Raw genomic sequence first — 21747 nt, 5'->3', positions numbered from 1 at the left:
TTACCCCCAGGGGGCAAAGAGCAGATCTTCAGCCTCCTTCCCCAGATCCCCGGGACGCCCACAGCCCAGTTAGGTGGACACCGCCACCCACGGAAGACAGCAATGCAGGCTGATCGTGGGCCTGGCCCCTGGAGCAGGGAGGCAGAGGCTCCCACGCTAGGCGCACGGGAGCCGAGGGCTGTGGCGTCCCGCCCGCCCCCCGAGTGATCACAAGTCACCAGGCGCTTGCGAGAGTTCTTTTATAAAAAACGGAATGCGGTGCCCGGGCGGCCGCCCTGCTCCCCAAGGCCAGTGGAGCAAGGACCTCTGCTTTCTGGCTCTCCGTGAGGCCCTGGTTGCACAGGACCAGGCGTCTGGCCCCCACCTAGAGTCCCGTTTCTCCCGGAGGGCCCGCCCTGCACCCCGCTTCTGCACCCCGCAGGCCCAGGCAGGAGGGTAAAGTGTCTCAGCGCCGGCCATCCACCCTGCGGCCGCCAGCCCGTCTGGGCCCAGGCCTGCTCCCAGATCCTCCGGGAGGCCCAAGGGTGGGCTCCGTGAGGAGGGTCCAGCTGACTCTCCTGGGGGACATCGGAGGCCTGGATCCGAGGCCCGTTGCAGGAAGCAATGGCCTGCATCCGGGGCCAAACCAAAGCTGGGAGAACCCCATAGGAGCAGGACACAGTGACATTTAGCAGCTGGGGCAGGGGAGGAGGTCCCTCGGTCCATTCTCCGGTCAGGCCCTGCCCCCGGTCGGCCCCGTCCTGCACCCAGGTCCTTCCCCGCTTCGGCTACTGGGCGGGCTGGGAACCAGGCCCTGCAGTGGCCCCGTTCTCCTGGGGTGTCTTGGAGATGCGGAGGAAGGTGGTCCTCATGGCCTGGTGGCAGCTATCCATAAGCTTGGGGACATCAGCGACGGTGAGGCCACTGGTGGGGACGGCATCCAGCACCTCCACCCTGATCGTTCCTGTTGGGGGGAGGGCATCAGTGGCCTGGGGGCCCCCGCCAGCGCCTGCTGTCCGGGCGCCCGTGTCGCGGCCTCTCTTGGCTCCCGCGCCGCCCGCGCCCCCTTCCTCCTGCTCCTCGGCCGCCCACTGGCCTTCCCTGGAGCCTCCCAAGGCCCCACCAGGCTGGGTTCTTTCCTGGACACCCTGGTCTCAGATGGTTGGTTTTTAACGGAGAATAAGTGACACAACCAAAGCTCCAAGGTACGCGCTCTGCAGGTTCTGACGGCTCTAGGCGCCCCTACCAGCCCCGCCAAGCTGAACACTTCTGCGCCCTCCCGGGCACCCACACCCGCCATCGCGCTCTCATCCCCCGTGATGGTTTAGGTGGTCGGGAGTCTCACATCTGGGGGCGGGACACAGCAAGGCTCCTCCCCCCACTGCCCTTCAACCTTTGGCCCCACCCTCCCACCCAGGCACCGGGTACCCACACTTAGGGTCTGGAAGGAAGGGTAGCGGCCCCGAGTTCCCTGGCTGGTGGGCGCAGGGGTACCTGGGAGGCCGCTGCCCAGCCTGGGCCTGTGTGTGTGAACTCGGGCACCTACCCCACCCTCTGCCAGCCTCCGTGTCCTCATCTGGGAAATGGGCCCACTACTGCCCACCTCAGCTCGTGGCTGGGATTCCAGATTCCCACCTGCCTTCTCCACTCACCACATGATCACGGAGGGGCAGGGTCTGGCCTAGAGGAATCTCCCAGAGACGGGAACTATCCCACTGGGGTTCTGGGTGTCCTACGGCCGAGGGTGCTATGCCCGAGTGTGGGGACCGGTGGAGGAGGGGGGGCCCACTACCTGAGGTGAAGAACTTCGTCTTGTAGTTGTAGAAGGAGGAGAAGCTGGAGTAAACCACGGGGATGATAGGCACCTGTGGACAGGAAGCCACGGTGCCTGAGGACACACAGGAGCCCACCCCCGCCCACACGGAGCCCCAAGAATGAGCCACTGGGGAGCCCTGCCTGGCCACCCGCTTGCCTTCGGCCTGAGGAGGTCCTGGGAGTGCCATGGCCGCAGGACAGACGTGCTGACCTGCCTCAGGGCCCTTCTGCATACTGACCCCTGGGCGGGGGACACCTTTCGCGCCCTGGGTGGCCCAGAGTTCCGTAAACGCATCCCACATATCTTCACTCAAGCATTCCTTTCCACCAGGAAGCCTCCTGGGCTGGCACACGTCCTTATGATACACATCGGTGCCCCTACGGTCCTGATGGCCCAGGGGAGGGGCGGTGGGGGGGGGGGGGGTCAGGGTCCTGTCCAGTTTAGCAGGAGGTTACTGAGGTCTTTGGGCCCACCCCTCCCCCATCCCGGTGCAGCTCTAACCAGGGGAGAGGACAGGGGAAGATGCCCAACCTCCTGGCTGAGGCCGTCTTCCCCCCAGCTCTGCCACACCTCAGTGTCCCCTCTCTCACCACCCCTCTCTCCCATGCCACCAGCCCAGGGAAGTGACATCGGCCCCAGGCATGTGGCAGGGGTGACTTCCACCTCCCAGCTGGAGGGGCCGCAGGTCCAGGGCTTGAAAGAGCCTTGCTGAGGCATTGCCGCGCTCCGGGCCCCTCGGCCCCATGCACCCAGCACATCCGGGGTGTGAGCTGGGAGCCCCTGCGAGCCGTGCTCGGGGCCAGACACCAGGGGGCGCCAGAGGCCAGCCGGCACAGGTGGAGATCAGGAGAGCAGACCCCTGCCCGGCCACCTCCCAGACCCCAACTGGGCAGGAGGACAGCCCCTTCCCCTGACCCCAGACGATGACTTTCGCCTACACGAACACCCTTCCCCTGACCCCAGACGATGACTTTCCCCTACACAAACACCCTCCAACAGGGCGTGGGACAGGGTGCCTGTTCCCCACCAGGAGACCCTGCCCTGCCGACAGATGCGCCCCCAGTTCTCCCGGCATCACCCCAAAGCCCCTCTCAGACAAACTGCACCTCGGGGCAGAGCACAACGGCCCAGCGCAGAGCTCGCAGCTCGCTCTCTCCAGGGCCGCCTCTGGCTCTGCCCAGCCCTGCCCCTCTGGACCCGCTGGTGCCCCCAAAATCCCACTCCAGCCAGCGGTTCTGCAGGACCCAACGAGCACTCGGCCTTCCCGGGCGCTCAGCAAACAGGCCCGCCGCCTCTGCCTTCTACGCCGACCCCGGCCTCCCTGCGGGGGCCCCTCGCCTGGCCAGCTCCAACCCGGGGGTGCTGGAGCTCCAGGCACGGGCGCCCCGGTGACAAGCGTGAGTCCCACTGCCCACTGGACCCGATCAGCCACCAGCCCTAGTGCTCAGAGTGGGTGAAGAGGCCCGAAGAAATGCCCTCCGTCACGGGTCAGGAAGCAGGTGCCGAGGGGCGGTGGCCAGGCAGTCGCCTTCCGCCTGAAGCCGACCGGGACCCGCTTCCCTGCCCCCCTCCCCGGAGAGGGCGCTGCCCTGGCGTACCTGGGCCTGGATCGCCAGGTAGAAGGCACCCTTCTTGAAAGGTAGCAGGTCCCCGTTGTCGTTCCTCGTGCCCTCAGGGTAGACCCACACCTTGAGCTGCAGGGGAGAGAGGGGCGGCTGGAGCGGAACCTCACAGCCCGTCCCCTCCAAAGGAGCCCCGCTCCTCGGCCGAGACCACCGCCGCTAACGCGTAGGCACTGCTCCCGACGGGCCGTTCTGCACGACAACGTGGCAGCCTGTGCGGTGCCGAGCAGGCCCGAGCCCCACGTTCACACTGTCCCTGACCACGCACTTGTCCACGGGAGCCATCACGCCCACACTCACTCTGTCCCTGACCATGCACTTGTCCACGGGAGCCATCATGCCCACACTCACTCTGTCCCTGACCACGCGATTGCCCACGGGAGCCATCACGCCAACACTCACTCTGTCCCTGACCACGCACTTGTCCACGGCGGCCATCACGCCCACACTCACTCTGTCCCTGACCACGCAGTTGTCCCCGGCGGCCATCACGCCCACACTCACTCTGTCCCTGACCACGCACTTGTCCCCGGCGGCCATCACGCCCACACTCACTCTGTCCCTGACCACGCACTTGTCCCCGGCGGCCATCAAGCCCACACTCACTCTGTCCCTGACCACGCACTTGCCCCCTGCGGCCATCAAGCCCACACTCACTCTGTCCCTGACCACGCACTTGTCCCCGGCGGCCACCCCGCCCACACTCACATTCTCCCTGACCATGCGCTCGCCCACGTCGGCCATCACGGTCATGGCGGTCCTGGAGCGCTGCCGGTTGATGAAGAAGACACCCCCGAGGTACATGATCAGGCCCACAGGCCCCGTGAAGAGCAGCTCCCGCTTGGCAATCTGCACGCAGCGCTTGGGTAGGGCCTCCATAAGGCCTGCAGGTGGCCATGGGACACCAGGCAGGTGGAGGCCGTGCTCAGAGCCTGGCAGCCATCTTTCCCAAGGAGGAGAGCGCCGGCCCCGTGCCTCGACCACCAACAGGCCCGGGCCCATCGTGCCTTCCCACTAGCCACCCCTGCCTCCTGCCTGCAAAGGGAGGGAGCGAAGCGGCACTCCCAGCCGTCAGCGCCCCATGCGCAGCGTCAGGCACATGCAGTTTTGTGTGGCTGCAGGGAGGCACGGGTCCCGCTGGCCCGGGTCCGCATCCCCTCGCCCGCCGGCTCATCCGGGCCCGGGCTCTACCTCCCTGAAGCATCTCCCCCACAGAGACCGGGGCAGGGTCCTGGGCTGGGCCTGCAGCTGGGAAGGGCCAGCTCTCCCACCAGCCCCTCCGCGGCCCCGCCTTACCCATCATGTCCAGGATGCTCTGGTGGTTAGAAATGATGACACACGGGTGGTCCACCTCCAGCTTCTGGCGGCCCTTTATGTCAAAGCGAAGGCCGAACATGTACTTGAAGGTCCGGACAAACCAACTGATGATGCTAAAGAGAGACGGCATCATTGAGCAGGGCCCCGCTGGCAGGGGCCCCGAGATCCCCACGGCAGACGGAGCCCCGGCTTGCCCTCTGTCTGGCAAAGGGGAGGGCGCCCACTTCCACATCTGCTTTCCAGGGACCTGCCCGTGTGACCCCGCCCTCACCCAGACACCCCTGCTTGCTCAGCCAAGTGGGGGACTCAGCTGGAAGGAGGCTGGAGGCTGAGAGCCCCCAGGGCCAGCCTGGGTCTGGTTCCTGGCTGTGTCAGCGACTAAAAACCCAACGTGGAGGGGCGCCTGGCTGGCTCAGTCGGCGGAACGTGCCCCTCTTGATCTCAGGGTTGTGGGTTCGAGCCCCACGTTGGGTGTAGAGATTACTTATAAAATTTAAAAAATAATAATTATAGGGGTGCCTGGGCGGCTCAGTCGGTTAAGCGTCCGACTTCGGCTCAGGTCGCGATCTCGCGGTTCGTGGGTTCGAGCCCCGCGTCGGGCTCTGTGCCAACAGCTCAGAGCCTGGAGGCGGCTTCAGATTCTGTGTCTCCCTCTCTCTGCCCCTCCCCTGCTCACACTCTGTCTCTCTCTCTTTCTCTCTGGAAGGTAAATAAACATTAAAAACTTCCCGAGGGCACAGGCGAGAGAGGAAGGGAGCCAGGACGCACACAGGCCTGGGACACCACCCGCCCCCGCCCCCGCGGGTAGCTGCTCTGGAGCATCGGGGACCCTCAGGGGCCGCCTCCAAGCAGCATGTGGCAGGTGTGAGTGGGTATGTCTGTGGGGATGTGTCTGCAGGTGCTGGCGGGCCTTGGAGAACACAGGGAGGCAGAGTGGCCTGGGACGCTTTGCTCGTACCCCGGAAGGGACCCATCAGGGGTCCTGGGGGTGACAGAGCCCAAGGCGTGAGGCTCAGTGTCATGTCAACTCCTTGCAGGGCCCCTGGGTCTTTCCCATCCCCTGCGGGGGGGGGGGGGGGGGCAGGCGACTAAACATGTGCCCCCACGGACCCAAGGGTTCCTGACCCAGAAGTGTCTCCTTCTCCCCGAAGGTTCGGGCGCCCTCCAGCCCCTGAGTTAGCGGAGGCCGTCCATGGTCTTGATGGGAAGGGAGGGATTTCCCGCTTTATACAGAAGGGTGAAGTAACCGCCCAAGGCCCAGGGATGGCTGTCAGGAGAGCAGAGACTCAGCGCTGGACTCAAATCGTCGTAAAACACACATGACCTAAAATGTACTGTCTCAACTGCCGTTAAGCACACACAGCCCAGCGGCATCGTGCACATTCACATCCCAGGACAACCTCACCCTCCAGACCCAACTCTGTCCCACTGAACACGGACCCTCCCCTCCCCCCGCTCCCTCCCACTCCCTGTGTCTGTGGGTCTGACTCCTCCGGGGCCCCCTGTGAGCTGAGGCTTCAGGGCTGGCCGTGCGTCTGCAAGCTGTGTCTCACCCAGCTGCCCCGTGTTGCAGAGGGGGACACTGAGCCCCAGGGAGGCGCAGCAGCTAACGTGGGGCTGCTGGGCGAGGTGATTAGGCCACCTCCCTCCCCGGACCTGCCAGCCTCGGCCAGCTCAGGCCACGCCTGCCCGTACATCCCTTCCCGCTCCGGGGCTGCACTAGCCAGCTGCTGGCCTTCCACGGGCCCCAGTTTCTCATCTACAAAGACCACTTCTCGGTCACTGTGAGGACCGAGGGGACAAGGAGGGGTCACGAGCAGGTGCTTCGCAAAGAGGAACGATGGAAATGGCCAGTAAACAGGCAAAAGCCTCTGTTTCACCAGCGGTCAGAGCGAAGCACATGGGAACGAGAACCCTGGCTGCATCTAGAGGGGAATCGGCATCAGCCCTCGGGCGGCTGGCACAGCCAGGCCTGGAGGGCAGGTCGGCATTGCCCGGCAATGGGAAATTGCCACCAGGAAGTCGGGTGCCTCTCCCGGGATCGGATCCTGAGGCCGGCCCTGCGCCCCTCCAGGGTGGTCCGAATCAGAAAACGGCAGCCGTCCAGGTGTCCCCCGCCCCAGGGAGAGGTGGATTCGCGGGGCGCTGGGCAGGGCAGCCAGGGAGACCCCCACTCACTCGGGGCACCTCCCACCGCCGCACAGGGTCTCAGGCCACACCTGCAAGTGCACGGCGTTCTCTCTGGTAGAGCCACTCGCCCGCTTCTGTCTCCCTTTGTATCTCTCTGTCTCCCTCTCTTTAAAAATAGAGGTAAAATACACGTGACATAAAACTCATCACCTTAGTCGTTCTTAAACGTCCAGCTCGGTAGCAATGACACACCCCCACTGAGATGTGGCCGTCCCCGGCGTCTGCCTGTCTCCAGGACTTCTCTCCCTTTTCTGCCAGGATTTCTTTTTGTATCTACTGGAAGGCATTGGCTGCGGACTGGTTTTTCCAGAACTGCAGGGAATATCGTGTGCGGACCTCAAGCAGCGTGCTGGGCGCGCGCGCGCACACACACACACACACACACACACACACGCACCACGACACTCGGCAGCTGCCGTGACCCGGGCAGGCTGCCAAAGCAAGGTGCACGCTGGGATTGGAGGAGGCACCGGTGCGTCCCCGGGGACACAGTATAGTCTCTGGAGGCAGCGCGCCCCCACCTCTCCCTCTCCTGACGTCACGTCACGTCGCGTTCCAAGGTTTTCCGTAAAAGCGGTGAGCGAGGTGAACGTTTTAAGAGTATCTCAACGTGAAGGAAGCAAAGCGAGGACGCTTCCGGGTGCCCCCCGCGCGCCTCCAGGGACAGAAAGCGGGGCTCCCCCCACCCCCGGAGAGCAGTGGCAGGTGGGCACGCCCCTCCCCCACGCCTCGCACGTGCCAAGCACTGTGCCGAGGGCCTGATGGGAACCCTCACGTTCGGCTCAGACAGTAGCCCCTCGAGGTGGGCACGCCCGGGTCCACCCCACGGAGGTGGGAGTCCAGGCTCAGCAGTGAAGCCGCCTGCCCATGGTCACAGCGCAGGGACGCCAGGTGGGCCGGGACCCACTCTTAACCCGGTTTTCGGAAAACAAGCAGAAGACGCCAGGCAAAGGGCAAGCAGGAGGCGGGGGTGAAGACTCGGGATTGCAAGACCGAATTCCAGAAGCTGCTGTGAGGCCTCCCTCCCCTCCCTGAGGCTCTGTAGACGCCACCCAGGCAGAAGTGACGCTGTCCCCACTCGGCCAGCCCAAAGCAGCCGCCATTGTCCTGAGCCCAGCCCCACTGGGCCCTTCCGGCAGCCAGCCGCAGAGCGTAGGGGGGCCGCCCTCTTGGGAGCCAGGTGTCCCTGGTGCTGGCCCCGGGGACTCGGCCGCACAGCTCTGGGGGCTGTTCTCCATCCCTAGCCCCCAACTCCGTGACCCCACCTCCCCAGGTGGAGCCCAGGTGGCCTGGTAGGTGCCCGCTGCCAGGTGGGTGACAGGTGCCATCTTTCCACCTCATGGCGCGTGGCCCCCGGGAGCAGGATGGTTCGTCGGACAGATAGATGGGCTGTCCTGGCCCTTCCTGGATCTTTCTCAGGAGCCCTCTACCCAACCCAGAACCACCTAGAACCTCTGAGCACTAGGACGCCACAGATCCTTCCAGTGCCCCAGGGGAGCCCAGGCTCCTCAGACCTTCTGCACTTAGCCTGAGGACACGTGGGGCCTTCGCAAGCTCTAGGTGAGGCAGATCCGGATCCTGGCTCCCTTCTCTGGCCATGACTTTGGGCGATGCACCTGACCTCACTAAGTATTCACGTCTGCCTGTGAAAGGGGAAGGGTGTGGACCTTGAGCCCAGGAGGCTGCGACCCTGGGAGCAACTGAAAAGTGAAATGTGGTGTTGCAAGCAGGTAAGAATCCAAAGGGGATGAGAGTGAGAGCCTCCCCCTGCCCCCCGCCCCCCCCCCCCCCCCCCCCCAGCCAGCACTGTGCTCCAGCAGCTGGAAGGAAGTTCAAGGCCAGCCCCAGGCTGCCTGCTGACCTCTGCCCCCAGCCCCGGACTTGGGGGCGGGAGGTGCACCAGCCCGCAGCCTAACCCTCTGGGTTTGCACCCGTCGCCCCCCCCCCCCCCCGCCGCCACCCCGAGAGCAAGGTCTCGGAGGGTTCATCTGGGGGACAGCCCTGCCAGGAAGGCAGCATGGAGCCATCGATCTGCTCAGGGGACAGGAGGCTCCAGAGAGGCCACCTGGCAGGGCAGGAATGTTTTCCACGTGTGCGACGTGTCGGAGCACAAGGAGGGGACAGGGGCCGGGTGGGGTGGGGTTTCCAGCCTGTGCAGCAGGACGCCCAGAGGTGTTAGGAGGGGCTGTGTTAGGAGGTGTTAGGAGGGGCTGTGTGGGAATGGGGTGCACACCAGGGGGCTGGAAGGAGGGGGGGCCGGCAAGCTCTTAGTCCCCAGGCAGGGTCTCCAGGGCTCCGAGCAGCACATCCAGGGAAGGACACTGCCCCTGGCCGTCCTACCCCAAGAAAAACAAAGGCAGACCTTCCTGCAACACTAGGACCCCCAGCCAGCGCCCATGTGCCACATGAGTTCCTGACTGCACCGTGCCCCCCTCCGTGCACCCCTGCAGGACCACCGAGCGGCTGGCTAAGAGGCTGGGCTGTTCTGGGTTCAAACCCTGACTGGCATCAATAAGCCCCCGGTCTCCGGCCGAAACAACGCATCGGCTGCACAAACCGTGCCTCGCTGCCCCCACCCCCCACCTCCTCGAAGCTAAGAGCTATGCCACCTGGGTCCTGACAGTTCGGATGGACGCAGAAGCACGCGGGCCAACCCCCAGCGGCCCTGCCACAGCAGCGGCATCCCGGACCCCGAGAACGGCGGAGCCACGGGCCGGAGGGGCCGGAAGATTTCCGTGGACCTGGGCGGCCCGGCTCTGGTCTCCCTCGATGCACAAAAGAGTAAAGCCTCTTGGTTAAGCGGCTCTTACCAGGATCTCCTGACCCTGCGGCGGAACCTACTTCTCCACAGGCGGCACAGAAAAGCTTTATTTTTCTCTCTGTCAAATGGGTGTATTAAGGGCCTCTCCTCCCAGGATGGGGAAGACGACCTAATAACTCCACCCACCCCAGCCAACAGGGCACAATCGGCCTGGGAGGAGTTCTTAGTCTCAGCCCCCAGCCGGGCCGGGGTCTCCTCAGCTCTTCTGTTCCCATCACTGTTCCCTGCACCCTGTGAACTTGAGTCCAACAGGCAAAGGTTCCCTGGGGAGCTCCTTGGCAGAGCAGGGCTGCCCCCCCCCCCGTCCCCCCCAGGGCTCCAGCGCCCAGAGCCTGGCATCCAGCCCCGCAGAGCTGGGTGGGCACGGAGGGAAAAGACAAAACACGCTCTTGGGAGTCATTCCCAGCGGGTCGGCACCCCAGTTCCGCCATGTCTAACTCCGGGACCCTGGGCGGCCACCTCCCCCGCCCCCCCCGCACTGTGCAGGCCTTATACCTGCGGGTGTCGGTCACACCCCGGACTCCTCAGCAGTTAAGTGAGGCACAGGATAACACCCGTCCCCACAGTGGAGGTACAGCAGCCCACGGGAGACGGGAGTAGAGGCTGTGGCCTCAGGCAAGGTGGCCTCTTCCAGAAGTCAGGGCGGGGCTGGAGAGCAGAGCAGCCAGGCACCCAGGGTGCTCAGGGGTCCAGGACAAGCTGGTGAGTGAAGACGCGGCATGTCCCAGCCCCACGGGGGCCTGCGGTGAGGGGGCAGGGAGCCTGTGCGCTCCGTCCCTCTGGCACCCCCGCTCCAGCCTCCCGGGTCCCGTCCTGGGGCAACCCCCCCCACCCCGCCCCTTCGGGGAACTCCTCCTCACAGCATGCCCCACCAGTGCCCCCACTATTGCCAGGGGCTCACATCCCTGTGACCCACCCCTGTGGGACCTGACGATCCAGGGGAAGGAGGCTGTGGTCTCTCCCTGGGGAGAACACAGCACCTGCCGTTACCTGGCAGTATCCTGGGGTGCCCCCCCCCCCCACCCCGCGCAGAGCCTGGATCCGGGGCTGCCCTAGGGAGGGGAGGGCAGCAGGAAGCCCCCCCCCCCCCCACCATCAGAGCCTCTACAGTCCTGAGGAGGACACCCGAGTGGGCCAGAATCTCAGGCCACTGGGACTAAGGAGAGCAGACCCAAGCCGGGGGGGCGGGGCCAAGGGCAGGCCCAGTCCTAGTGTGACCAGCCTGCCAGGTCCAGTCACCAAGTCAGAAAGGAGACTGGTGGCTTCTGATGTGACCCCTGGGAGGCAGCTTTGAAGTCTGAGTCAGTCCTTTTAAAAGACAAGAAAGCTGCTTCTAAAGAGGCCACCTGATGACACAAGGTGGGGGGAGGGGAGGGCCACCTCCCTGCCTCCTGTCGCTTCTGAAAACCTGCTCTGGGCCCAGCTCTCCCGCCTGCCCCCCCCCCCCTTGCCCCGGGACAGCTCGGCCCGGGGCTCCCCCCGCCTCAGAACCAGAGGTGCCATCCCCTGGCCCGGCTCTTGCCAGGCAGCACCACCTCCAAGAAGCCCCCCGGCCCGTGGGTCCCTGAACCCACACCTCTCCTCCTGCGCCCAGTGGAGGCCCCTGCAAGGGGCCGGGCCGTCACAGGCGTTTGCAGCCTCAGGCACCCCTGCCCTGGAGTGGTGGGGGCCCAGCTTTGGGAACCCACCCCCAAAGGAGGCCCTGCCCTTCCCTCCCCACGAGGGAAGACGGCCCGGAAGGGCCACCCCCGGGCTGTCCCTGGGGTCTGCACTCCCGTGGACGCCTGTCTGGGCTCTGGTGGCGGTGGGCGGGGGACCAGAGACCCACTGAGCGCCCTCCAGTCCCAGTCCTCGCCTACTCCGGGTACCACGGGAAGCCACCACCCCCGAAAGACAGGGCCTGAGGACCCACAAAGTGTGGGCCGGCCCCGGCAGCCTGGATGGACAAGGACAGAGGTGGGAGCAAGCCAGCAACCCTCACCAACTGCCCTGTAACCACACAGGGGGCAGGGACCTCAGAGACCAAATATCCTCACGGCAGGTCACAGCCAAGAGGCTGTTGCAAAAGCCACGGACAGAAATGGTAGCAAAAGCCACGCCTGGGATCCCACAGGGCAGGAGGACGCCCCTGCTCAGGCAGCCTTGCCCCCCCTTAGCCTCTGGCCCGGAGAGGCCCCCACCTGACCTCCCCTCCCCACCCCACCCCGCCAGCCCGCAGCAGCACCGCCCGGCTCCCAGAGTTGTCCAGAGAAAAGTTCCAGGCGCCACTCCCTTCCTTCCCCAGGCTTGAGGCCGGACCCCGGGGCCCAAGCTACCCTTCCTTCCCACCAGAGAGCCTGGTACCTTAGAAGAAGGGAACGGAGGGGAGGTGTCGGAGCACAGGTGCGTTCAGGGGGCGGAGGCAGGAGGAGGTGCGGAGGGGACAGGGGCGCCGCAGACTCCACGGCGCTCCGGCGAAGCCCACCCCGGGGCCGGCCCCGCAGCCCGCGGGTGAAGCAGGAGCGCGCCGCTCCCAGCGGGCCCGGCGTCCTTCCGCGCCCGGAGCCGCTCGGCCCCCCGCCGCCCCCCGCCGCCCCCCGGCGTCCCCCGGCGCGTCCCGCGCGTCCCGCGGGCCCTTGGCGGGGCGGAAGGACGCGGCGGCGCGGGAGACCCAGACCTCCGAGGCGGCCGCCCCCGGGCGCGGGGGGAGGGGGGGGCTGGGGAGGGGCGGGGGAGGGCTCCCGGGCGCGGCGACGTTGTGACGCGGGGCCCCCCGCGCCCCCGCGCGCCCGCCGGGGAGCCCCGAGAGGCGCGGGCGGGGCAGGAAGGAGGGACAGGAGAGAAGAAAGTTAGGGAAGCGGAAGCGGGCGGCGGCCGGCGCTCCGCCCCACCCGGGGCTGTCCCCGAGCCCCCCTCCCCGGCCCCCGAGCCCCCGGCCCCCTTGCCTCAAGTTCTCCACCGTCCGGCCGCCGTGCCGCAGCAGGCAGATGACCGCGGCCAGGGTGGACCCCGACACGCAGAGCGCGCAGTACAGGGAGACCTTGGCGTAGAACCGGGCCGAGCGGCTCAGCTGCACCAGCAGCAGCAGCAGCAGCAGAGCCCCCGTCAGCCACGGCCAGAGCCCCATGGCCCCGCCGCGCCCCGACGGCGCCCGCCTCGGCTCCCCTGCGCGAAGGCGACCTGCGGGCTGGCGGCAGCTGGCGGGCTCCCGCCGCGCCCGCGCCTCTTATTGCGAGGGCGCAGGGGCGGGGCGGAGAGGGCAGCGAGCGCGCCCAGGAAGCGGCTAGGTGAGGCGCGCCCGCCCCGCCCCGCCCCGTCCCGCCCCGTCCCGCCCCGCCCCGTCCCGTCACACTCCCCCGGGTCGCGCGGCTCCGGGCGGCGCGGCCCCCGTCCCAGCCCCGCAGCCGCGCAGCCCGGTGGCCTGGACCCCGACACCGCCGCCCGGCCCCCACCCCACCCCCGCTCTGCCGGCCGCCCCGCCCCTCCTCGTGTCCCCCCACATCCCCGCTGCCCCTTAGCCCGGAACCGGAGCTCCAAAGGCGACCCAAGGACGCCACGGCCCTGGCGGCCCGGTGGCCGAACAACCGCGCCCCAGTGACTAACGGCCGCCTGGGCCATCTGCGCCTTCGGGTCCCCTCTGGCAGTTGCAGGGAGACCCGGCTGGCCGGCCGTCGGGCGTTCTCTTTCTACGGGCCTGGTGGGCGCACCGCGGAGGCCGTAGGGATGGGGCGGGTTTCTGGGCGGGGCTGGGGGGGGGGGTGTCTGCTTTGCGTGCCAGGAACAGTGTGTCACCGCTCACCCACTGTTGGTGCGCCGCCAGGAGCAGATATCAGGCGACTGCGTTCACATCAGCTCAGCGATCAGCCAGCCTGGCGGCATCGGTGCCCTTAGCGTTGGCTCGGGGTAGAGGGAGGGGCCCCCGCCTGGGCGCCCAGATGACCGCTGCGGTGGCCAACAGGTCCCACAGAGCAGGCTGAGGTTGTAAGGCCACGTCTCCTTCCCGTGCTTCTGTCCTGGGTGGCCAGGGTGCTGTGTCTCCTGCAATTTCCGGAACGCACTCGTATGCCTGGCAAGGGCACGGAGAACAATCTTAGAGGTCCCTTGGGTGTTTCAGATGCTGAGGCAACCTGCCACCGACACAGTCTCCTGGCACCCACCCCCCAAACTGGCCTGTTTTCGCTCAAAATACGAAAGCTTCGCTCTTAGGATGAATGGGGAGCTCTGGCTCCAAGGGAGGTGGGGTTCCCTGTGTGGGTGCGGTGGCCCATTCCCAGGTGGCCCTAGCATTTCAGCCGCCTTACACCTGTCAGTACCTGGGAGAGAATCCTGGTTCCGTCTCGTTCCCAGTCTGAGGGGCCACCACTTCGTGTCAGTGTCCACAGCCCGGCTGGCGTCTCCCTGTGTCCACAGGCTGGAGGACTCACCTCCCCCTGGGCAGACGGCACCAGGACAGGAGGAGAGGACACAGCTGGGTGGGAAAGGGTCCCCTGCATCCGGGGGTGGGGCAGGGAGCCGGCGCTCCGGGGCAAGTGCATCCCCATCTTACAGATGGAAAACAGCCTCCCAGAGGTAGGGGTTGCCCAGCCAGGAAGTGACAGGGAGGGAGACTGGTCCCGGCCGCTGTGTCCCACACCTGCTGCCCGGAGGATACCACGTGCTGGGGGGGGAGGGGGGGCGCGGGGGGGCTGCCCCGTCGTCTTCTTCCGGCTCCCAGGGGTGGTGGTTCCGGACCCAGTGCCAGGTCCTCATCGAGACACAGAGGCTGGTGCCCACTTTCACCTTCTTCCCAGTCTCATCCTGGGGAAGCATCGCAAGAAAAGAAAAGGCTCTTCCTCGGATAGGAAAGGGGAAGCGGGGCGGGGGCTGGCGAGAGGTCTGCCGGGGGTGGGGGGGGGGGCTGAAAGACATACTCAGTCCTGTAACGTCCTATTTGGAAAGCTAACAAAACCTTTTTGTTTCCAGAAAGTGAAACCCCAGAGAATCTTCTGGGTTGGTGGAGATGCTGAGAAAAGAGATGTTCTCTAAAATCAGTGATTCCCACGTAGGTGGGGACTGGCAGGGCTCCCCTCAGGTTCCTCCCCAGAGCATGGCCAGAGCAGGGACACTCTGGTTTGACTTGCCAAGTGCCCCGAGTTCCCGCGGCGGCCCAGGTGACCCGGCCATGAGTCTGCCCTGGTCCCTGCTGGGTAACAGCTGGGAGCCCTCCTGGGCATTTGCTGGGACTAAGCCAGACAGCACATGACACCAGGTGACATAATCAAGGCTGGGTTGGCACCCCCTCCCGAGGCCCGAGTGAGCCCGCAGCCAAAGGGAGGGGACGTCACTGGGCGCCAGGTGCTGGTGCAGGGGGAGAGGGAGCGGGCGGCCCCGGGGACCTGCGGGGTCCCACAGGCAGAGCCACAGAGGCCAGGCCGCCCACAGCCTCCTTCCTCCGGGGCAGGGTGGGGCCCTGTGGTCTGCGTGTCTCTCTTGGGTTGGGTGGCATGCCTGGAGGGAAGGGCCAAGGCTCTCCGCTTCTGGAAGCCAAGATAAAGTGAGCACTGTGTGACCCCTCCTCACCACTTGGCAGCTGGGACAGGGGTGGGGCACCTAACCTTCGAAGTCCCAAGATTTGGCTTCACACCCAAGTTACCCAGTGCGCCAGAACCTCAATTTCCTAGTCTGTAAAATGGGGACACTAACCCCACCTAGCACGGCTGGGATGAAATGAGCACGTGGCCCAGGCTGGCCCAGCAGGGGCCACTCCTGACTTTGCCTCTTGTGTCTGGAGAGACCTGCCCTGGGGGGAAGTAAGGGGGAGGGGGGCAGGACGAAAGCCCAGGAGGGGGGTGTCTCAGAGATCACGCAGCATCAGGGAAGCGGGCTAGGGAGCAGCTGGTTGCATAGGGGGGCAGGGGCAGGAGGTGGGTGGCGGAGCCCCCCATGAGCGCCCTGTCACCTCTGGGGGGCACCTCCTGGGGAGAAGGCCCAAGGGAGCCGGGCCTCTGGCGGGATGGGAAGAAGGGAAGTAGCCTGGGGAGCCCGGCCCGCATGAGGCGGGGGCGGTCCCAGGGGGCCCGGCTGGCGTGGGGAGGGGGGCCCGAGGGGCCTGCACAAGCCAGGCCGGGCTGCCCCGGGGCGCTCAGGCTGAGCTCGCCTAGGCCGACATGTTTTCAGGCCTCTCGCGCACACCATGCCAGCCTGCCACCTGTAAATAAAGCAGCCTGTGAATCTTTCATGGGCTTGTACTTAAAAATAGATGAGATGAGGCCTCTGGGCCCAATTCCCAGGTCTCTGCAGTGGGCAGGGCCAGGGCCGCGGGGAGGCGGGGAGGGAGGGCGAGGGCTGCCGGCCAGGGCACGTGGAGCCTGGGACGTGCGGCCCCGGACTCAGGCACCAAAGGGCAAAACCACCATCTGGATGTGGTTTCCGGAGCGCCTGGGTCACAGGCTGGGAGGAGGGTCTGGGAGCCGCAGAGCGACGGCCAGCGAGACCCCTCTCCTCCCCAGAGGGATTTCTGGCTGGGACGTGAAGGGACAAAAGGGGACAGAGGGAAAGGTGGAGAGGTAGGGGGACACCGCTGGACAGCGCAGGGGAGAGGAGGCCCCACGAGGAGCCAGGGCTGGGCCCCCCACGTGGCAGCCCCCACGCGGCCCCCGCAGCCGTGACAAGCGTGTCTGACCCCTGCGCTTGGGTCAGCAGCCCACGTGAAGCTCCACGAGCCGCCAGAGCCTCGGGTCTCAGATGAGTCCTCGCAGGTGGCCTCGCCCGGCCCCCTCCCCGGACACACAGGCACACAGGGACCCAAGAAGGCATCCCCGGGACCCCGGCCAGCAACACGGAGCCCAGAGCCAGACCCAGGTGGCCCCCGTGGCCCCCAGGTGACTTGGGACCAGCCCTTCCTTCCTCGGTTTCCTGATCTGTGCACCGTGGGCCAGGATGGGCGCCCGGGGGCCCGTGAGGCCGCGTGTGAGACACCAGGCCTGCGGGCCTCTCCTCCTCGGACAGGCTGCCTTCTGGTCAGCTCACCCTTGGCCCAGCTGGCATCCAGACTCCATCAGCTGCCCCAGCACACCCCAGGCCGGCCCACCCGCTGCCCTCTGCCCTGCCCCGCCCGCTCCTGGCTTTGGCTGCTGGCTGCGGGGCTGCGTCTCGGGGCCAAGGAGCCTCGGAGGAGCCCTGGCCCGCTCTGTTGCCCTCTCACTGCTGGGGAGAGAGGAGCCAACGAGCGGTAGAGAAGGGGCGGGGGGCTGGGGGGGGCCCTCCATTCTGAAGGCCGGCATCCTGCCTCTGGCACGGGCTGGGGGTCAGTGAGGTAGGTTGCAAGGAGGCCCGAGGGAAGGCCCGGGGGACCGGGAGCGGGAGAGCGGAAGGCTGTGCCCTGCCCACCAGGCCCTGTGCACCCTTTCGGGAAGTATGCTGAATTCCCGCAGCCCTGAAGTCAGGGGGTCTGCTCCCCTCCACCGGACTGTGGCCAGGCGGGTGTCTGTCTCCCGAGCCACGCCGGAGGCACCTTGCGCACCCAATCTGGAGACTTAGACTCACCAGTTTGGAGGCAGGGGCCCAGCTCTGCAGAGACCTGGGCCTGAGTTCCACCCAGCGTCACTGGCTGGCGGCTCTTCCGCCTGTGGGCCACCGATGGTCCGGGCCCAGCGGGGCCCGGGAGATGGGGCCTCACCTTCCGTGGGTCCCCCTGCCGGTGCCTCGGTCCCAGAGCCATGTGCCCGGGGTGGCCAGGGCCCCCCGACCTCTGCGCCACACCAGGCCCCCAGCGCCTCAGCCTCTCTGTGCAGCTGCCCCTTCCATCCCCGGGGCTTGAGAGCGGCAGCACCCCACCCCCCCCCACCCCCCCCCACCCCCCCCCCCGCCCCCTACCTCACCGGTTTTTGGTGAGCAAATGAATGAATGAGGCAGTGAGGGGATGACGGGATAGAGGAATCCTCCCTCAGGAGCCCAGAGGGAGAGCGCGTGTGCTGAGTGGAGCCTGTCAGCTCACGGAATACCAGACGGGGGACAATCGGGGACACTGTCCATAGAAAGACACCAAGGAGCTCTGGAGGTCAGGGCGGCTGGCAGGAGCGGTCGATGTGTGTCTGTGCAGGCAGAGTGGCCAGCACAGCGATGGCCCCGCGGGTATCCAGACACGAGAACGCAACGGTCGCGGACATGGACCGAGCACCGCTGACCTGCACGCAGGCCTCAGGTACCGCCGTCTGTCCCTCGGCTCTCCAGTTTCTCCGTGGAGACCCCGCCCCACGAGGCTGGGGGTCCGACCGCTGTCTCTGCCCGCGCAGGCGCACTTGCTCAGATAAGGGGGCGGGGTTCTAGCCCTCGAGGGGTGGAAAGTGAGTCAGAGCCCCTAGCTCCGTTCGTGAACCCAGTTAAAGTCCAGGTGAATTCATGGTGTAAACATAACCAAGGAAACTCCTGCGGGAGCACAGGGGCCATGGTGGAGGCGGAAGCCTGGCCGGTGGAGAGGACTCTGGGTGAAGAGAGAAGCAGACACTGCTCGGGACCACGCGGCACAGTATGCAGGCCCGGAGAGTGTCAGAACGCTAATTACGACTGCAGCTGACCTTTCCAGAACAACCGGATCTGGCCTTTGACCTCCGGCCACCGCGCACTTCACCACCTGGAGGCCTGGACCAATGAGTCCTGAATCCTGCCGCCTCGAGTGAGCGGTCAGAGAGAGGCAAGGTCCCCCAGTTCAGCCCCACCTCACCCTGCCTCTGCCTGGATGCCAGCCGGGACGACTGCCAACATCCACCTGAGTCACCGCTCAGGGCAGGTGTGGCCTCCCGGTGGCCCATCCGGACACAGTCACTGAGCTGATGAGCTTGGAACCAGAGCTGCAGCCCCGCCCTGGCTCCCTCTGCTTGCGGGCTGCTGTCGGTGCGGTCCCCGGAGGTAGGGTCGCCAGGTCTAGCAAATAAAAGCACGGGACGCTGTAGGAGTTGGATTTCAGATAAACAGGGACTACTTTCTCAGCCCAAGTATGTCCCGTGTCATATTTGGAACATATCTCTACTAAAAAACGTTGTCTTTCTGAAATTCAGGTCGAACCGGGCGCCCGGTGTTTTATCTGGCGACCCCTCCCCCAGACTGGAGCCGCAGCCCCTGCGCCCGCCCCTGGGTTCTCGGGCGTTCTCGGGCGTCCTCGGCCTCTGCCAAGCGCCGGGCAGCGCTGCCCTCTAGCGGACGGACCCCGGGAGGGCGGAGGCAGGCCGGAAGGCGGGGCCAGGGCCAGGGGGAGGAGCTCCGAGAGGCCACGCCCCCGAGGGAAGAGCACACACCCGGGGATCAACCCGAGCGGCCCGCCAGCGCCGCGCCCGCCGCGCTGCCCAGTCACCCCCTCCCCCCACCCCCCGGGCTGCAAGCAGGGTGGGCTCTGGCTGGTGCCCGCCCTGGTGGCCCGCCCGGAGGCCCCCAGACGGTGCTTGGCGGGTGGGTTGCCGGCACTCGCGGCTCTGTCGGGACGAGACTGCGGAGGGGCCTTTCCGTGCTCTTTTATGATCCTGCGCTCCGATGCGCGTGCACGGCTTCCCGTGTGTGGCGGGACAGAGCTCAGTCTGGGAAGGTGGGGAGTCACGGAGGGGACGGCTGCCCGACAGCGTGAAAGCGCCAGACGCCTCCCAACTGTGCCCTTGACAACAGTTAAGAGGACAAGTCCTACGTTCTGTGTATCTTGAACCAGGAACAGTAATAATTAAAAAGGCAGTGGGTTTGGGGTACCGGGGTGGTTCAGTCGGTCGAGCATCCGTCTGTTGGATTCCGCTCGGGTCATGATCTCGCGGGGGGGGTGGGTTCCAGCCCCGCGTTGGGCTCTGGGCTGACAGTGTGGGGCCTCCTTGGGATCCTCTCCTTCTCCCTCCCTCTGCCCCCGTCCCCCTCCTTCTCACGTGTGCCCTCTCGGTCTCTCAAAATAAATAATGAGCGAAAAATAAAGAAAAAGTAAAACAAAGAAACCAAAAAGGCAGCGGGTCACCCCGCGGCCGCAGGGGCCCTTCCTTCCCCACTCCCATCCCAACACGACCAGCTCAAAGTCTGCCTGTGTGTTTGGCTTGGGACATGGTTTTGGGAGTCCTGGAGTCCTGCCGGTGGGGGGGCGGGGGCTGCAGGGGAGGAAATGTAAGTGAAAGTGGGGGTACAGTCTCCTTTACAAGGACTGCCGCACCTCGTGTCTGCCCCGAACAGGTTGTAACATCGACACCGTTTCCTCGTTGAACAGTGACTCAGAGAACATCTGCCCCCCCCCACAGCGGCCAAAGGTTGCTGTCCCCCAGGAGGCAGCCCGGGACAGCCTCGGGATCAGAACTGGTTGGGAGGCCAGAGGTCAGTGGCTAGGGGCCAGAGGTTGGGAAATGAGACGGAGGCACAGAGACAGAGAGAGACAGGGCGTCCTGGCCAGGTCTCCTGACTGGTGCCTCGCCTCCTAGATTCCCTTAGATGTCCTCTAGGCCTGCAGTCTGGAGCCCCCTCCTCCAGGGGGCCCTCTGGAACTTCGCCACCAGGTGCACCTCTCCTGCGCACTCGTCTGTCTTAGCCACCAGGCAAGTAGGTCGTCCACGGCAAGTGCAGGGCCGGGTGGAATTCACACGTGCGTCCCGAGCACCTGCTCGTGGCTTCTTAGTGACGGCCGGCACGGAGTTCCAAGCACAACAGGAGATTACCAAGTAGGTGCTGCTGGGGAGTTGGAGCACGAGGTGAGGCGGGAGCACGAGTGAGTTGATTTCATGTTCTCTTGACCTTCCTCGGTGGGAATCCTGTCCCTCTAAATCAGGGATGCTGGGAGAGACCGCAGCTGTGCGGGCGGGAGCCAGGGCCCCTGCCCTCGGGGCTCGCCTTGCACCTGCCCCGACAGAGCCCAGTTTGTTCCTCAGAGGCGGGGAAGCTCCTGGGAGTCATGTGAGCTCAGCTGCAGGGGCTCCTGCGTCCAGCAGTGGAGGACGGCGGCCGCCCAAAAAGCCGTGTCCACATCCTCACCCCGGTGCCTGGGAATGGGACCTTATTTGGAAAAAGGGGTCTCTGCAGATGTCTTGAATTACGGATCCTGACATGAGCGGGTCACCCTGGATTATCTGGGGGGGGGGGTTCCCTAAAGCCAGTGATCACCATCCTCATAGGAGAGGCACAGAGGACAGACAGGCAGACACAGGGTGAGGCCACGGGACTCGAGCGAGGGGGCCACAGCCCAGGAGAGCCCGGAGACAGCAGGAGCCGAAGGAGGCAGGAAGCACCCTCCCCGAGAGCACCCGAGGGTGAGCACGGCCCTGCCCACACCTGCATTCTGGACTTCCAGCCTCAGAACACTGAGAATAAAGTTCTGCTAGGTTTTTAAAAAAATTTTTTTAATGTTTATTTATTTTTGAGAGAGGGAGAGAGAGAGTGGGAGTGGGAGAAGGGCAGAGAGAGAGGGAGACACAGAATCCAAAGCAGGCTCCGGGCTCCGAGCCATCAGCACAGAGCCTGACGCAGGGCTTGAACCCACAGACCGCGAGATCACGACCTGAGCCAAAATCAAGAGTCGGTCGCTCAACGCTCAACAGACGGAGCCCCCCAGGCGCCCCTGAGCAATTCTCCTTAAACTGGAGCTTTGTGCAGGGGCAGCATTGTAGCCAAGGTTTATCCGGGACACGATTATTGCTAATTGAAAACTTTCCCCGGGGCACCAGGCTGGCTCGGGTCAGTGGAACATCCGACTCTTGACCTCAGGGGCATGAGTTGGAGCCCCACGCTGGGCATGGAGCCGACTCTGGAAAACAATGCCTTTTGGATTCTTTGTAACTTGTTTTTGTCTCAGAATATTCTCCCCACGGAAGATGCATCCGATTCCAAAAGTGTCCTGTGTCCTCCACCCCCCAGGAACCCTCTCCTCGGGGTCCTCTCGCACCCCAAGATACAGCAGGCTAAGACAGAGAACGGACCCACGGTCAGAGATTCAGGAGAAGCCCGGTGATGCGATTACGGCTGAGGGTCCCTGTGACCTTGTGCCAAAACGTCAGCCAGGCTCAGGGTCCTTCGAAGACTTGACTGGGGCTGGGGGA

General features: G+C 65.6%; 1 protein-coding gene and 1 pseudogene across 1 annotated transcript; one reads left to right on the top strand and one right to left on the bottom strand.

The window, feature by feature from the left end:
- Positions 1–596: 596 nt before the first annotated feature.
- On the bottom strand, positions 597–13074 carry AGPAT2 (1-acylglycerol-3-phosphate O-acyltransferase 2). The gene is made up of 6 exons (XM_078436250.2): positions 12670–13074; positions 4714–4847; positions 4126–4301; positions 3394–3489; positions 1772–1844; positions 597–943 (listed from the first exon to the last, which is right to left on the bottom strand). The coding sequence occupies exons 1-6, from the start codon at positions 12849–12851 to the stop codon at positions 768–770; spliced, it is 837 nt and encodes a 278-aa protein (XP_078292376.1). The 5' UTR covers positions 12852–13074; the 3' UTR covers positions 597–767.
- Positions 13075–21292: 8218 nt separating this feature from the next.
- LOC132675464 (U4 spliceosomal RNA) lies at positions 21293–21415 on the top strand (annotated as a pseudogene).
- Positions 21416–21747: the final 332 nt, after the last annotated feature.

This window comes from Panthera onca, chromosome D4, assembly GCF_046562875.1.
Source record: "Panthera onca isolate mPanOnc1 chromosome D4, mPanOnc1 haplotype 2, whole genome shotgun sequence".
NCBI classification, from domain to species: Eukaryota; Metazoa; Chordata; class Mammalia; order Carnivora; family Felidae; genus Panthera; species Panthera onca.
This window is presented reverse-complemented; position numbering and strand designations above follow the sequence as displayed.